This window comes from Schistocerca americana, chromosome 1, assembly GCF_021461395.2.
Source record: "Schistocerca americana isolate TAMUIC-IGC-003095 chromosome 1, iqSchAmer2.1, whole genome shotgun sequence".
In the NCBI taxonomy this organism is placed as follows: Eukaryota; Metazoa; Arthropoda; class Insecta; order Orthoptera; family Acrididae; genus Schistocerca; species Schistocerca americana.
This window is the reverse complement of record NC_060119.1, coordinates 298,220,497-298,236,703: the sequence shown is the minus strand read 5'-3', so window position 1 is coordinate 298,236,703 and position 16,207 is coordinate 298,220,497. Positions and strand designations below refer to the sequence as shown.

The window sequence follows — 16,207 nt, the reverse complement described above, 5'->3', positions numbered from 1 at the left end:
ATGACTGCCTATATGCCTCTGTACGAGGCCTAATCTCTCATATCTTATCTTTGTGGTCTTTCCGCGAAATGTAAGTTGGCGGCAGTAAAACTGTATTGCAGTCCGCCTCAAATGCTGGTTCTCTAAGTTTCCTCAGTAGCGATTCACGAAAAGAACGCCTCCTTTCCTCTAGAGACTCCCACCCGAGTTCCTGAAGCATTTCCGTAACACTCGCATGATGATCAAACCTACCAGTAACATATCTAGCAGCCCGCCTCCGAATTGCTTCTATGTCCTCTCTCAATCCGACCTGATAGGGATCCCAAACGCTCGAGCAGTAGTCAAGAACAGGTCGTATTAGTGTTTTATAAGCGGTCTCCTTTACAGATGAACCACATCTTCCCAAAATTATACCAACGAACCGAAGACGACCATCCGCCTTCCCCACAACGGCCATTACATGCTTGTCCCACTTCATACCGCTCTGCAATGTTACGCCCAAATATTTAATCGACGTGACTGTGTCAAGCGCTACACTACTAATGAAGTATTCAAACATTACGGGATTCTTTTTCCTATTCGTCTGCATTAATTTACATTTATCTATATTTAGAGTTAACTGCCATTCTTTACACCAATCACAAATCCTGTCCAAGTCATCTTGTATCCTTCTACAGTCACTCAACGACAACACCTTCCCGTACACCATAGCATGATCAGCAAACAGCCGCACATTGCTATCCACCCTATCCAAAAGATCATTTATGTACATAGAAAACAACAGCGGACCTACCACACTTCCCTGGGGCACTCCAGATGATACCCTCACCTCCGATGAACACTCACCATCGAGGACAACGTACTGGGTTCTATTACTTAAGAAGTCTTCGAGCCACTCACATACTTGGGAACCAATCCCATATGCTCGTACCTTAGTTAGGAGTCTGCAGTGAGGCACCGAGTCAAACGCTTTCCGGAAGTCAAGGAATATGGCATCCGTCTGATACCCTTCATCCATGGTTCGCAAGATATCATCTGAAAAAAAGGGCGAGTTGCGTTTCGCAGGAGCGATGCTTTCTAAAGCCGTGCTGATGCATGGACAGCAACTTCTCTGTCTCAAGGAAATTCATTATATTCGAACTGAGAATATGTTCGACTATCCTGCAACAAACCGATGTTAATGATATTGGTCTGTAATTTTGAGGATCCGTCCTTCTACCCTTCTTATATACAGGCGTCACCTGCGCTTTTTTCCAGTCGCTCGGGACTTTATGTTGCGCAGGAGATTCGCGATAAATCTGGAAGTAAGGAGCCAATGCAGTAGAGTACTCTCTGTAAAACCGAATTGGAATCCCATCAGAACCTGGCGATTTATTTATTTTCAACCCATTAAGCTGCTTCACAACCCCAGGGATGTCTATCACTATGTCCTTCGTACGGGAATCTGTACGAGACTCAAACGGCGGTATGTTTGTACGATCCTCCTGCGTGATAGATTTCTCAAATGGTAAATTTAAAATTTTAGCTTTCGTTTTACTGTCTTCCGTTGCCAGGCCAGACTGATCAGTGAGTGACTGGATGGAAGCCTTCGACCCGCTTACCGATTTTACGTAAGACCAGAATTGCCTTGGGTTTTCAGCAAGATCTTTTGCTAAGGTATGACGGTGGTAGTGGTTGAATGCTTCGCTCATCGCTCTTTTTACAGCAGCACGAATCTCTACTAACTTTTTCCTGTCCTCATTCTCCCGATCTTTAATGTACCGCGAGTGCAACTGCCTTTGCTTCCTGAGCATTCTCCGAATTGCGCTGTTAAACCACCGTGGGTCTTTCCCGTCAGCAACCCACTTTTTCGGCACATGATTGTACATGTACATGTCAACGAATCGTCCGCCATTGTTATGTTGGTAAAATTTGTCCACCTGATTATTCTTTAAGATTGAAACTAGTTGAAAACAATAAAAATTAACAAAACAATAGCTTTTAGCTGTTCCGCGATGTCATTTGCTTATCAACTGGGTCAACCATAGACAAAGATCATTGATTGTCTGTAAAATTAGGTTTATCTATTTAAATTAATAAGGAGTGATTTATATGTGTGTTCTTTCGGTTATGTCCGAAAAAACAGACACCACATACTTAAAAATATATGCACCTAGCCGGCAAATTTGACCTTCAGTGCTGGATGCACTTTTTGTTCGATCTCTTTTGGGAATCAGTTGAGGCTGCGAGCAATAAGGACAATGGACATGCGGATACTACGTATGTAGCGTGCGACACATGGGAATTTATATTTGACGCGAGGCTTGCTCAGATAGCTGAAGGGGTTATGCTAAGCGCTTGCGATAAGCGGCAAATCTTGATTTGAGTTCCCGTCCGCCACAAATTTTTACTTGTCGCCATTTGATTAATTTCAGTGCTCGATAGTTGCTAATGTCGCAATTTCTGTTTCGTAAAGTCAATGGGCTCCAACGAAAACCTAAGAAAAAAATAATAAAACGAGACGAATCGTTATTACATCGTTCTCATTATCGAAGAATCTCTCCTGTTACCATAATTTCTCGAGAAAACTAATGAAGAAATCTAATCCTTCACAGTCGAAGAAATTGTCAAGGTAAATTCTACCAGCACCATCGGTACTGAAGGAGTTGCCCCAGAAAATTCTTAGACACAAAATGCGAAGGATGAAATCTCAAGGTACAAAATCTGGAGGTATAAAAGATGTGAATATCTGATTTCGTCGTATTAGTGCCATGTGGATATTGCATTATTATGTTGCAGCAGTAATAATATCTGCATGTTTTCTGCAGTTTTGGGCACAATGCAAACAAACTGATGGTTATATTTAGATTCATGGGAAGTAGTTTTAATATCTACATAGTCTTCTACGACTCCTAAGACAGTGGAATGTTGCTTCTCCCTTCCTTAAGTCTGAGGTTTTTATGTTAACGTAAAGACAGTTTTTCATCTCCACAGGAAAAGCTATGGATAGTAACGAAATATGTTGCTTACGAGGTACTTGGCGATCGACGAGCAGAGACGAATAACAGGTAGACAACTTATGTCTTATCTTTTCCCATTATCTCTTTGGGTGGCCAAAGAATGGATTTTATAGGTCTATTCGCAAAGCAAATCTTTCAAGATGGTTGAAAGGCAAAAATACAGCGCATTTGCTGACTCTCGGGATGACCGTCGAGGACAGTTATGGATTATGTTATTGAGATGGTCCTGTAAGCAGATGGTGTAGTTAGATCTATAGAATCACTCACGTCAAAGTGAATGTCTTTGAAACGGTAGCATAATTTTTCTTGCTCTACATTGTACATTCAGAAACGTTTAGTTTCTTCCATTACCTGTGCTCCTTCGTTTATCTAAAATGTCGGATGTTTTATTTTCCACTCGATACTGAATATTTCTTAACTGATTAAAAGAGAGGCGTACTTACAAGTATAATACTTCAGATAACGGCTACAAAGAACAAACAATAAAGTAAACAATGCATTGTCTACGAACTCTTACGGTAATGAAATAAAGAGCTACAAATGTGCGACCTAAACTTAGGGGGCTTTCCCCAAAACGGCAAGTACCTATGTTTCAGTAGGGTAAAGAGGGTCCTATGTGATATAATTTAGCTAGGTATCCCGCAGGTCTTGACACTTTCACATGAGGCGCAGTGTAGGTACGTTGAGACTGTAGTTCATGATTTATCATAATGAAAGAACACAGATGAAGGACTTTTACTAGTAAGTTTCACCTAAATTATATAAAACATAGTCTACAAGTGATAAAGATATTGAAACACTGAGATGTCTCACATAATGGGTGAGTGAGTGAGTACTCACCTGTTGGGTCGGAGACGAGTTCTTCCATGGATAACGCCCAGCGCTTCACTCTCTTCTCTGTTGGAACTTCGACTCTGGGTAGCAGAAATGAGACAAGAAAGATTAGAAAGTATTATGACACATCAAATGCAGGCTTTAAGTAGTTAGCACCCTATTTCGAAACAACAAGCTTCGAACTCGCTTTAGTCGTTGTATATAAATTGAGTATTTAACTAGATTGCTTCAAGACTACCTGATTGAAATATTAACAAGTTGAAAACAAATTCCACAATAGTTTATCGCGAAGGCTTGTAAAAGTTTTGAAAGGAACGATTTGATGACTTCTTGTTCCTCTCAAAGACAGCCAACACTTGGAAAGACAGGGAAAGATTTTTTTCTTTTTTTAAAAAAAGTTGTTAACTGTTGCACAATAAAATGATGTACTACAATGTTATGGCAGCAGGTTAAACATAGTTAGATTACGATTTGCACAATGTATAAATCTTTTGAGATTCAAATATCTGTTGGATGCAGGCAGACTTACGTTACACTAATCATACGTTAATGTACTATCATGTCATGTATTACTTACAAGCAACTGCTATGTCTAAGACAGAGTGCTGCTGTTCTCACGGCAAATGAAATTAACAGTGTCCGGGCACCTATTACTGGACATTAACGTGGGTTGTGTCCACCCTTCGCCTTAGCTTGAACTCTGCAGGGGACACTTGCAATGGGATATCTGAATGTCTGTGGAGAAATGGTATTCCAGCTGAAACCAGAGGAGGTCCGGAGCGATGTCGACTTTTTAGGTCACACCCAGAGATATTTCGTTGGATCTAGGTCAGAACACTGAGGAGGCAAGTCCATTTCTGGACTGTAATTCTCCACAAACCATTACCTCATAGATGCTACTTCATGACTGAGTGAGTTGTCACGCTGATACAATTATCGTCTCTGATGTACGCAGTGCTGCAAAATGTTTTCGTATCATTGCATATTTAGTGATTTCTTAATCCTAACAGGGGGACACACCCCATACTGTAACACCAGCTCCTCCGTACTTCACTGTTAGCACACTGCACATGATGACAGGTAATACACTACAGGAATTCGTCAAAACCAAGCCCTTCCATCGGATTGTCGCAGGGTATAGTGTGAATCAACACTCCAAATCATTCGTTTCATGCGATATTTTGCAGTCTACTTGGGAATAGTCCACGTTCAAGGCACTGATCCCTCCTGACCGACCCATTTTGCTGCTGCAGTTCTGTCAATTCTGCATTACAAAAGGGGCGTCCGAATACTTTTGATTAGATAGTGTAGTTTAGTGTGTCTAGTGAATAATCAGATGTTATCATATTTGTGCTCACCTTTGACATGAGAGCCAATCGCGGGACAGGGAGTATACGCAATGAAAACGCTTGGGTTCATGATGTACTGTACTCTCCGTTTTAAAGGCTTTGTAGGTTGTGAGATTTTCACGTGCCGCTATATCGTTGACATAAGTGACTACCCCAATTAAGGGATAACCACTTGTCGATAGTCAATTGCTATTGGAAAACGTGTCGATGACAGCGATTGGTCATCGACTATCGCAGAATGTAATAGCAGACAGGCAGGCAAGTTACTTGCCAACTCAGGAATTAACAACAGCAATATGTGAGTAGCTCTCGTTCCCATTACAGTATCTAGAGAATCAGAGGGAACAGAGATCAGAATGGGTGCAAGAACACTACCGTTGCATGCTCGACGCCTGAGAAGTGGGCGCCTGGGCTTCTGCGTCACGATATACGTTGGCACTCTACAGTGGCGAGGTATGAGCGTGTTTAAAACTACGTGAAACGATGGCTCGTAGTAATACCCCGTTGAGGCAGGCGGTGGAGGTATTCTCGTGTGAGGGAAAGAATTAAAGTTGTATGACATTGTTGGCTGGGAAACCCCAAGAGTAGTTCAGCAGCCTTGTCTGTACGAGTTTCCTTCCTTCGCACCCTTACGGTGTGTGAGATTCGTTTATCAAGTTCAGTTTATGGTATATGACTAGAAATAATACGTGTGTTAGCTGTGAATAAAAAGTGTTAATTCGTTTCCAATTCATCATGCCAGGTCGTATTCCAAGTACAAAGACACACCGAATCACAAAACATTTCCACTATACATATATATTCTCCACAGCTGTTAGATTATACAGTAGTTTGTTTCGACAAAAGGACATAAGTGAAAAATTTGAAAGAAATGACATTTCCAATTTTTCCTTCTGTTACGTTTTGAAGTCTACAGAAACTGTAGAGGATGGATTTCACGATGTTCTAATTTTCATTACAGAACGTCATAACTTAAAGTGCCAAAGGACCTCCTCACAACACAGCTTATTTTGGAGTAGTTTCGCTTAGTGCTTTTAGAGTGACTGTGTACATGTGTCTAGCACCAGTGACACTATTTCACTCCCTCACTGGAATCTGGCTGCGGTACATTGCTGCTCTTCAGTCGACAACATTAATTTACAAAATTTACAAGCACAGGTTTCTACAAAATTTAAAAACTGTGAAATATGTACAGGCTTCTACTATTATTAAAACTAACGATTCTACATTGAAAATTTAAGTAAAATTTTATTGTCTTTTAAAATACAGAGACTTGACAACGGTGCTTATAAAGCAACTGGCTAGGCGCGAGTAGGACTCGCGTATTGAGGGTTCCGTACAAACTCAGTTATGCGTGTGAAAAGTTCAGCCACCGCGGGAATCGAGAATCTCGACGAGTTTTGGCTGTTACCAACATCGATAGCACAATATCTGTTAGGGGTAAATTTGGAGTGGGAAAACAAATGACAAAATAAATATTTTTGTGTGATATACGGTGGTTATGCGGAAAGTACGGAACGATCGGTCGCAAATGGAAAATACAGTGAACATCTGATGAAGCTTTGCACAGATGCGTTGGGCACTGTGTCTAGTATGCCCGTCGATTGCATCATGTCGCTCTTTTCAGTTCTAAGCTCACTGGGAGAACGGAAAGATGGCTAGAAATTAGCGTCTCCCGCCAAGTATGAGGACCTGGCGAACGATTTCGCCTGAAGCTATGCAATCCACATTACATTACTGTCATGCGGTTCGTTCTACACTACAATTCTCTGCCGCACTCTGCAGGGGCAATGACGATACTCCTGCTGCATTTTCCGTGGGAAGTCAAATGAACCGCTGGCTATGAAAACAATATTTTGACATAGCCAACGAGCTGCAGTCCAGAGTAGAAAATTGTTGAAAAGCACTGGCAGCTGTCTTCTATAACGAGGGAATTAAAAAGTTGGTACACTGCTACGACAGATGTTTAAGTCTGGGCGGTGACTGTGTAGAGAAGTAGCTGGAAGGTGTAGATAAACGTTGAAAACAAAACAATTTTGATTTCCACTGTGGTTTCGATTACGCGACCTATCGTTGCTTACTTTCCGAATAGCCCTCGTATTTGCAGATTAACATATTCTGATTTTCACCTTCACTTGTGTTAAGGAACCATGATTCCCGGTAAATTTCATGATTATAGGTCAATAACGGGAAATAACGTGTAATTTCTAATTAGTGATTTTGCGAGTATCAAAATTAGTGACAACTACTCGTATTTTTTGATTGCATTGACTTAGAACCTCCAACTTGTTACATCGCCAATGGACCGCGGACCATATTATGTAACGTAAATTTCAATTTGATATGTCTGCCGCTCCTGAGAAAAAGGGGTTTTAAATTTCGGACAGAGAGACGAAAACAAAATGATCTCACGAGGATTCCATTTTTACCGACTGAGGTACGTAAGCCTAAAAAGGAACACTTGATTTTTCTGGATCGAGTTACAGTACGTGAGTTGTAGTACATAACGAGAGTTGTTAGAAGGAGAGGGTTTTGGAAAGGGTGTGGGGTGGAAAAGTTGGGGAGGAGGACACTTGCCAAGTTTTTGGAAAGGGAGGCAGGGAATTCGGGAAATGGAAGTCTGATATGGAGCGGAAGGATGGGCCTATCTCTGGGCGGATTCCACTGTCAGGTAGAGAGGGTTGGTTGTGTCTCATAGGGATAAGATATGTCGGGATAGGATGTATAAATGTGAACAAATGGTCCCACAAGGATTGTGCTGGTGAAAATGACGCAGAGCACGATGGCAATAATCAGGGATAGAGCGGTAGGTGTCATATTCGCAGCAAGTGTAGAAAATCCTAAAATTTTCAGTCTGCGAGAGCAAAGAGGGCGGCAAGGGATCGTACAGGCTATTGGAGGACAGTACACAGATACCGAAGGCGATACGGAATGCATGACGTTTGAGGATTTGGAGGGAGTGCCAAAAGTTTGGAGAGACAGAGACCAGGAGACAATGGCATAAGAGAGGATTATTCGGATTAAGACTTGCGATCCTCGTCTTCAGCAAGTTAATAGTTTTCATAGTTTTAATCTGTTATGGGATTGTTGTTGCATGGTTATTAGGTCGACCAGTATGTTAGTTAACTGGATACGTTTATCGTCATGGAAGTGTAACCCCTGTAAGTGCACGTCTGTGTGTGTGTGTGTGTATATGACTAAGGCGGAGAGCACACACTCACAGGGGACTGTTGAGCAGCCAGAAAGCGGGGTCATCGGTGGTCCAAGGGTTGGAAGGCTGCACGCCGGACAGCAGCGGGTCGTACTCTACGTAGGTGGTGCAGTGCTGCACCAGGTTGTCCAGCGCCTGCGACACCTTGACGCGCGTGCGCACCAAGCAGCTCCTCAGGAAGTCCACCTGCAACGAGGCGTGCGCAGCAACGGCGCTCTGAGTCGACAATTCTTCGCTAAAACCACGTATCGCAGCGATAGTAATTAGATAAAAACAGCAATAATTAAGAAATAAAGCATCCAGTAGGGCCGGGGGGAGGGGGGCGAAGTGGATCTTTACGAGTTGAGACAGTGTGATTTTATATGAGTAATTAAAACATTGAGTCAAATTTATAAAGACGTTGGAACTAAGAGTACACTTACCATTATTATATTGCACCCCCTCTGGTGCCTGCACTGATGCTGCTGAAAAGGGTGTCAAAGTAGTTGTATCCCATCCCGAAGGAAGCTGTGTAACAACTGTTGGGGCTGGTCCTTGGTATCCTGGATACTGATATTGGGACAGTTTTGATGTCCGACTTGGTTTCACACATGTTCCTTTGGGGAAGACCTGGGGAACTTGCTGCCCACAGAAGTACCTCAACATCATACATACAGTTCATAGAGATACGTGCCACGTGTAAACGAGCGCTACCTTGTTGAAAAACGGCCCAACGATATTGTCATATGGAAGGGAACACATGAGGAGTCAAGACGTCCGTGACAACATCGGAATCCCCTCAATCTCTGACAACCGTGACCTGTAGTTATACTCGATAGACCTCACACAATGACGCCTGGAGTAACAACGCTGCGCTTGAACGAAACATTGAAAGAGTAGAACCTCACCCGAGGTCGTCATCATACTCGCCGACGATGGTATCCGGTGTAGTGCAGGACCACAGTTCACCGGACAAGGCGTCGCCATCCGTCAGCAGTCTATGCCTACCAGACACGGCATCACTCCAGACGCAGCCGTTTGTGTTGTCCTGTTACGGGGAGCATACCCATGGGACGGTAATTACCTAGTGCATCTGCTGTTAGCCTCCGACCGATAGTTTGCTACGACACAGAATGTTGCAGGGAGTAAGTTACTTGCTCTACGATGTCAGCTGCAGATGTGAAAGTGTGATCGACTGGTATCTTGAGGACGAGCATGCCTGCCCTCCAGTTCCAAGCAGTCCAACTGCGCGGCACTGTCATATACGAATGGCCCACAAATCTACATATTTGCACGATTCGATCATCTGGTTAAATGGATATCCACAACGAGCCCATTTCTGACTATGTCAGTTGCTGGTAACACTGTCTCGCACGGGTACATGGCATCCCTGTTTCTTTCACAGTGATCACTCTTCGTCTAACACTGTTCACGCCACTTACGTACCCTAACGAGACTAGTAACAACACTTAACAAAACAACATGCTGTTCTAGATGTCACAGAGAACTACAACTCTAATAATTTACATAATTCTCCACGGTGTGTAAGTGTACGATGTTACATTGACATCTGACGGTGTCATCTCGGTGCTTCATTGTTTTTGTCAGCCAGTGTATTAACGGTATATTAGACCCGACTTTGCAGCTACACACAACAACAATATTTTGCATCACCCCTGTTCCCAGAACTCCTGAAGATAGACGTTGACTGTGGATATTGTATCACAGTCCCTTTGGCCGTTAAGAGGTATCACTAAACCGGCCCAAAGATGCAAACAACCATGAGCAGCGCATATTAGACGAAGAGCGTCCGACAGCCGATGAGTTCCAGTCATTCGAACGAGAAGGAGGTACACGGCTCATGTTGTCTGTAGTTCAACCACGCCTTGACGGTGAATACCACGGTTCGATGGCGTCCACATTGTTACTTCGTGCCAGGAAGTGCTCTCAACAAGGGAAGTGTCCAGGCGTCTCGGAGTGAACCAAAGCGCTGTTGTTCGAACTTGGAGGAGATCAGAGAAACAGGAACTGTCAATGACATACCTCGCTCAGGCCGCCAAAAGGCTAATACCGCAATGGATCACCGCTACCTACCGATTATGGCTAAGAGTAACCCTGACAGCAACGCCAAAGTGTTGAATAATGCTTTTCGTGCAGCCACAGGACGTCGTGCTACGACTTAAACGGCTGCATGATGCGCAACTTCACTCCCGACGCCCATGGCGAGGTCCGTATTTGGAACCACGACATCATGCAGCGCGATACAGATGGGCCCAACAACATGCCAAATGGACCGCTCAGGATGGGCATCATGTTCTCTTCACTGAGTGTCGCATATGCCTTCAACCAAACAATCTTCGGATCTGTGTTTGGAGGCAACCCGGTCAGGCAGAACGCCTTAGACACACTGTCGGGCGTGTGCAGCAAGGTGGAGGTTCCATGCTGTTTTGGGGTGGCATTATGCGGGGTCGACGTGTGTCGATGGTGGTCATGGAAGGCGCCGTAACGGGTGTACGATACGTGAGTAACGACATCCGACCGATAGTGCAACCATATCGGCAGCAAATTGGCGAGACATTCGTCTTCATGGACGCCAATTCGCGCCCCCATCGTGCACATCTTGTGAATAACGACATCGCTCGACTAGAGTGGCCAGCATGTTCTCCAGACATGAACCCTATCTAACACGCCTGTGATATATTGAAAGGGGCTGTTTATGGACGACGTGACCCACCAACCTCTCTCAGGGATGTACGCCGAATCGCCGTTGAGCAGTGGGACAATCTCGACTAACAGTGCCTTAGTAAACTTGTGAATAGCATGCTACGACGAAATACAGGCATGCATCAATGCAAGAGGTCGTGCTGCTGGGTATTAGAGGTACCGGTGTGTACAGCGATATGGACCACCACCTCTGAAGGTCTCACTGTATGGTGGTAGAACATCGAATGTGTGATTTACATGAGCAATAAAAAGGACGGATACGATGTTTGCGTTTATCTCTATTCCAATTTTCTGTATAGCTTCCGGAACTCTCGGAACCGAGGTGATGCAGAACGTTTTTTGATGTGTATACTACACATGGAGTACTATTAATTTAAAACAATCTCAGTGGTAGCATTTTAATCTAATTTTCGCCTGTATATGGAAGTGTTGTCTGCCTGCGCATTTCACGGTGTTTGCAATGATGTGTTTGGTGTAATTTCAGCTAAGCTTGCTCCATTACTCATTTTCTTGACGAAAAACATTACAAAATATTGCGCCACTAGTGTTTTTTTTATGTTTTCCTAGATAAGTGTAGGAAAACGGCCGGCCGGAGTGGCCGAGCGGTTCTAGGTGCTACAGTCTGGAACCGCACGACCGCTACGGTCGCAGGTTCGCATCCTGCCTCGGGCATGGGTGTGTGTGATGTCCTTAGGTTAGTTAGGTTTAAGTAGTTCTTAGTTCTAGGGGACTGATGACCTCAGAAGTTAAATCCCAAAGTGCTCAGAGCCATTTGAACCATTTTTTTTGTAGGAAAACGTAAATAAAGGCTATGGTCTGTTCAAAATTACTTCAGGATTGACAGCTGCGATAGAAGTAGTGGAGTGTGCCCCAGGCAGGAGGCACAGCACGCATTCCGCCAATCCTACGAGATGTGTAGCCGCAGCACTCACCCGGAGTTGCCACACTTTCACTCTAGTCATTACAAAACTAGCCGCTTGCACTGTGCTTCAGTTTCAGGCTGCCTGCTGTTCTGTTTGATCGTTCGTTGCACCCTGTGATTTTGTTAGTTTTAGTTTTTATGGTTGCAGGGGTTTATTTCATTTATTTTTATTTTTTTAACGTTACTGTAACACTGTACTCACTTTGCATGTCCGTGTTTTCAGAGCTACATTCGGTCCTTACTACATTTTTTATTGACGATAGTGCGGGACCGCACTGAACACAGCAGGTGGAGGAGCTCTTCGAAGGGTAGGATTTTCGGCGAATGGACTGGCCTGCTCGTCCCCGACTTAAATCCTATAAGAGTACGTGTGAAACGCGCTAGGGAGACGTATTGTTACGTGTCAACATGCAACAGCAACCATTCAGCAGTGTCATGCGCGCTGGTGGAGGAATGAACACCCTAGTTAAGGACTCCCTACCGACCTTCTGGCCAGAACGAGAGCACGTTGCAAAACATGCACTGCTTTTCGTGGTGATCACACACCCTATTAAAAACCATGCCCCGCTGTTAGTAACGTACAGAGGACAGTTATGAATCTAGGTGACTTAATAGTAACTGTTATTTTTTAATAAAACTGTGATTTATTTCCGGCTCATTGGGTATTTATTTCAGTTACCTTCTGCATATACTGTAGCAGTTCTTTCTTGAGCCATGTTACTTGGTGGTGACACATCATGCAGAAGTTACTTTCATCAATAAGTCTTAGACACCAGTGTACTTGATGTGTAGGTGTGACACTGTGCATCAAATGCAAGCAGATGATCTCGTTTTGGAGATCTCTCACAGAGTTCCCGTTTTGAGTAGATGAAAACGAGATTCCGTTAGCAAGAAGTGTTCAACAAATTTTAATAACACAAAACTACCCTGAACGTCGAAAATTCGGTAGCAGCGTCAGGAAATGCATTTTCATAAGCTTTCCTTATCTCATAGTAATAATTTGTTATCGTAAATAAAACTGAAATGAAAACATGGCCCATCTTTCCCAGAAGGACCGAGCGAGGTGGCGCAGTGGTTAGGACACTGGACGGACGACGGTTCAATCCCACGTCCGACCATCCTGATTTAGGTTTTCCGTGATTTTCCTAAAACGCTCCAGGCAAATGCCGGAATGGTTCCTTTGAAAGGGCATGGCCGATTTCCTTCCCCGTCCTTCCCTAATTCTATGTGACCGATAACCTCGATGTTTGGTCTCTTCCCCCAAAAAAGCCCAACCAAACTCATCCAGAAGACACTATGCCGCTTCTGTCTTCGCACATTGAGTAATTTGCCTGTTTGAGCGAGTTGAAGGGAATGTAAGATTAAGTGTGTGTTCTAAATGGGACGTGGTAACTTTGCTCGGTGACTCCATGTGCTTCTGCCGAACTATCAATCTTAAAGCGATTCTGACGGACCACAGCGTTGCAAAACAGTGTCATGTTCGACCGCAAGCACAATTTGAGCGTTCCAGACGCATATTGAGACACATATGAGGAGTGTATCCTCTGGCGTCCTTTGTGAGGGGAAAAGTTCACGTCGTTCGAAAAACACTGTCACGAATGTAGGCCTGCCTTTGTCAGCAATAAATTTAAGCAAATTAAATACAGAATATCGTCACTTTCTTTCAGGAAACTGATACTTTCGGAATAATGCCGGCCATATTCTTCATTTGTATAACCCGTTGTATATTAATTTATTAAAGTTGATGCGTGTATGCAATCATTAAAATGATTTTTCATGCCACGAAGCGCAATTAAAACATCAGCATTCGTAGATGTTTCTCGACTCTTTCTAGTTTACTGTGAAAATGAAATGTCTGCATGATGTAGTATAACGTCTCTTATTACATCCGTGCCCAAGTAATCACAATTAAATTTACATACTTCAGATCTTGCACGCTTTTTATCAGGAGCACAGAGGGGATACACCTGTGGAAACTCCCACTTTTCGATTCTTTTTAACAGATCGTACTGATACGCCAGCATAATAGGCTATCAGGTTGACAAAATTGTTGAGGCAGCAGATATAATCCCAGTGGACAAGGCTCACCTGTCATTGAACTGTGCATTGTTCTTGACAAAAGAAAAACAATTACAAAGCAAAACAGGAAAACTATACACATGCAAACAACTGAGAAATATAATCTACTAATTAAAAAACATTAAGAGATTAAACGGCAAGAAAGACACATTACTAGATGAATACTAACTTCAACAGTAAGTATAGTTGCGTTATACCAAAACTACAATTCGGTAGTTTTGGTACAGTACATAAATGGTGTAGTAATTGATAGGTCTACAGGCAGTATTGGTAGCATTGGCAGGGAAACAAACATAAATGCATGTGTAAGAGAGAACTTGCGAGTCGACGATTGCTCTTTGTACTTTGTTTGTTTGGTTGTTTGTTTTGCACACAATTACAACCCCACATCATGCAGTGTTAGTCCATTGGGTATTTTATATCCTTACAGAATATAAATTATATTTTATAAGAAATAAAAATTACTTGATCGCGTAACTCCTTCACTTTTATGTAACCAAGGCAATTAATTTTGATGGAAGTATGGAAGTACAGTTCAAATTTATGCATGCCTGTATTTCGTCGTGACATAAAATAAAAACTGCAAAAGAAAAATATGTCAGACACCGCTTCAATACTACATCGAACATATATAAAACATAATTCAACTACCCACAAACAATGTTCGCATTTATCACTAATAGCGGAAAACTCTTGTGTTTGATGATGATGAAGAACCATCTGTTGAGTGCAAAATAACAGCTATATATATTTTGCACTCAACAGATGGTTCTTCATCATCATCAAACACAAGAGTTTGCTGCTATTAGTGATAAATGCGAACGTTGTTTGCGGGTAGCTGAATTACGTTTCATATATGTTCGATGTAGTATTGAAGCGGTGTCCGACATATTTTTCTTTTGCAGTTTTTTATTTAACATTTTTTGAGGAGATTGTGTTTTCTAGCGCTATTTGATAAAACTGTATTGTTTTCTTTATTTTTAATGCAACATCCTTGTGTTTCACGTTACAGATCAATTGCTTTCGAATGAAACATGAATTAAACATTGAAAATTTGAATTTTGCTATAAATACAGTTTGTTTTTACTTAACAGGCAGGAGGATAACGACGTACAACGAAAATGCTACACAGGTTAGGCGCAACTTTATACTATCCTCCCACAGTTTCTGGACTATTTCTAGGGGAACGTAGTCAGATACTGCTTGCATACGTAAGGAAAGTGATCGCTATGAGGAAACACCCGGTAGGTACTCAATACACCTACCGTACAAGCAATGCAGCTATGACCTTAACTGACCAAAGCTACTAGGAAAACTACCGTAGGCTTACTATTCTAGTAGGAATGCAATATTTTTTGGACGTCCAACAGTACGTCTGGCCGTATGCGTGGTGTCGAAGGGAGCAGATGTGAGGACTGCTTTCCCTCTCCCTGACTCACCTCTCCCGCAGTGCCACACTGTTAGCGCCACAACCACAACGCTAGCCGAGCAGGCGCATGCGCGAGTCGCCTCACCATTGCGCTCCAAAATGCACCGATAAGTAACAAAAATGCTCGCTGCCCTGTGCCGATCAACACGGGCTAACGCGTCTCAATTTGCTCAAGCGTCGGCGTGCTGCAAGAAACGAGAGTTACATACACACATCAAAAAAAGTTTTGCATCATCTCGGTTCCGGAACCTGCACAGAAAATTGGAATACAGATCAACATAAACATCATTTCCGGCCTTTTTATTACTCATGAAAACCACACATTGCATGTTGTACCACCATACAGCGAGACCTTCAGAAATGGTCGTCCAGATTGCTGTACACACCGGTACCTCTAATACCCAGTAACACGTCCTCTTCCATTGATGCATGCCTGTATTTCGTCGTAGCATACTACGCACAAGTGCATCACGGCACTGTTGGTCCAGATTGTCACACTCCTCAACGGCGATTCGGCGTACAACCCTCAGAGTGGTTGGTGGGTCACGACGTCCATAAACAGCCCTTTTCAATCTATCCCAGGCATGTCCGATAGGGTTCGTGTCTGGAGAACATGCTGGCCACTCCAGCCGAGCGATGTCGTTATCCTGAAGGAAGTCATTCACAAGATGTGCACTATGCGGGCGCGAATTGTCGTCCATG

The 16,207-nt window shown here is 43.2% G+C and overlaps 1 protein-coding gene across 1 annotated transcript in view; it reads right to left on the bottom strand.

Annotated features, from left to right (window-relative positions):
* Positions 1–16,207, bottom strand: part of LOC124545111 (regulator of G-protein signaling 11) — a gene marked incomplete at its 3' end in the record, with an annotated part of 217,014 nt that overhangs the window by 78,932 nt on the left and 121,875 nt on the right. The window contains exons 7-8 of the mRNA XM_047123966.1: positions 8,383–8,558; positions 3,819–3,892 (exon numbers count right to left, since the gene is read on the bottom strand). Coding sequence (XP_046979922.1) covers positions 3,819–3,892; positions 8,383–8,558 — 250 coding nt within the window. The remainder of the gene's footprint in view (positions 1–3,818; positions 3,893–8,382; positions 8,559–16,207) is intronic.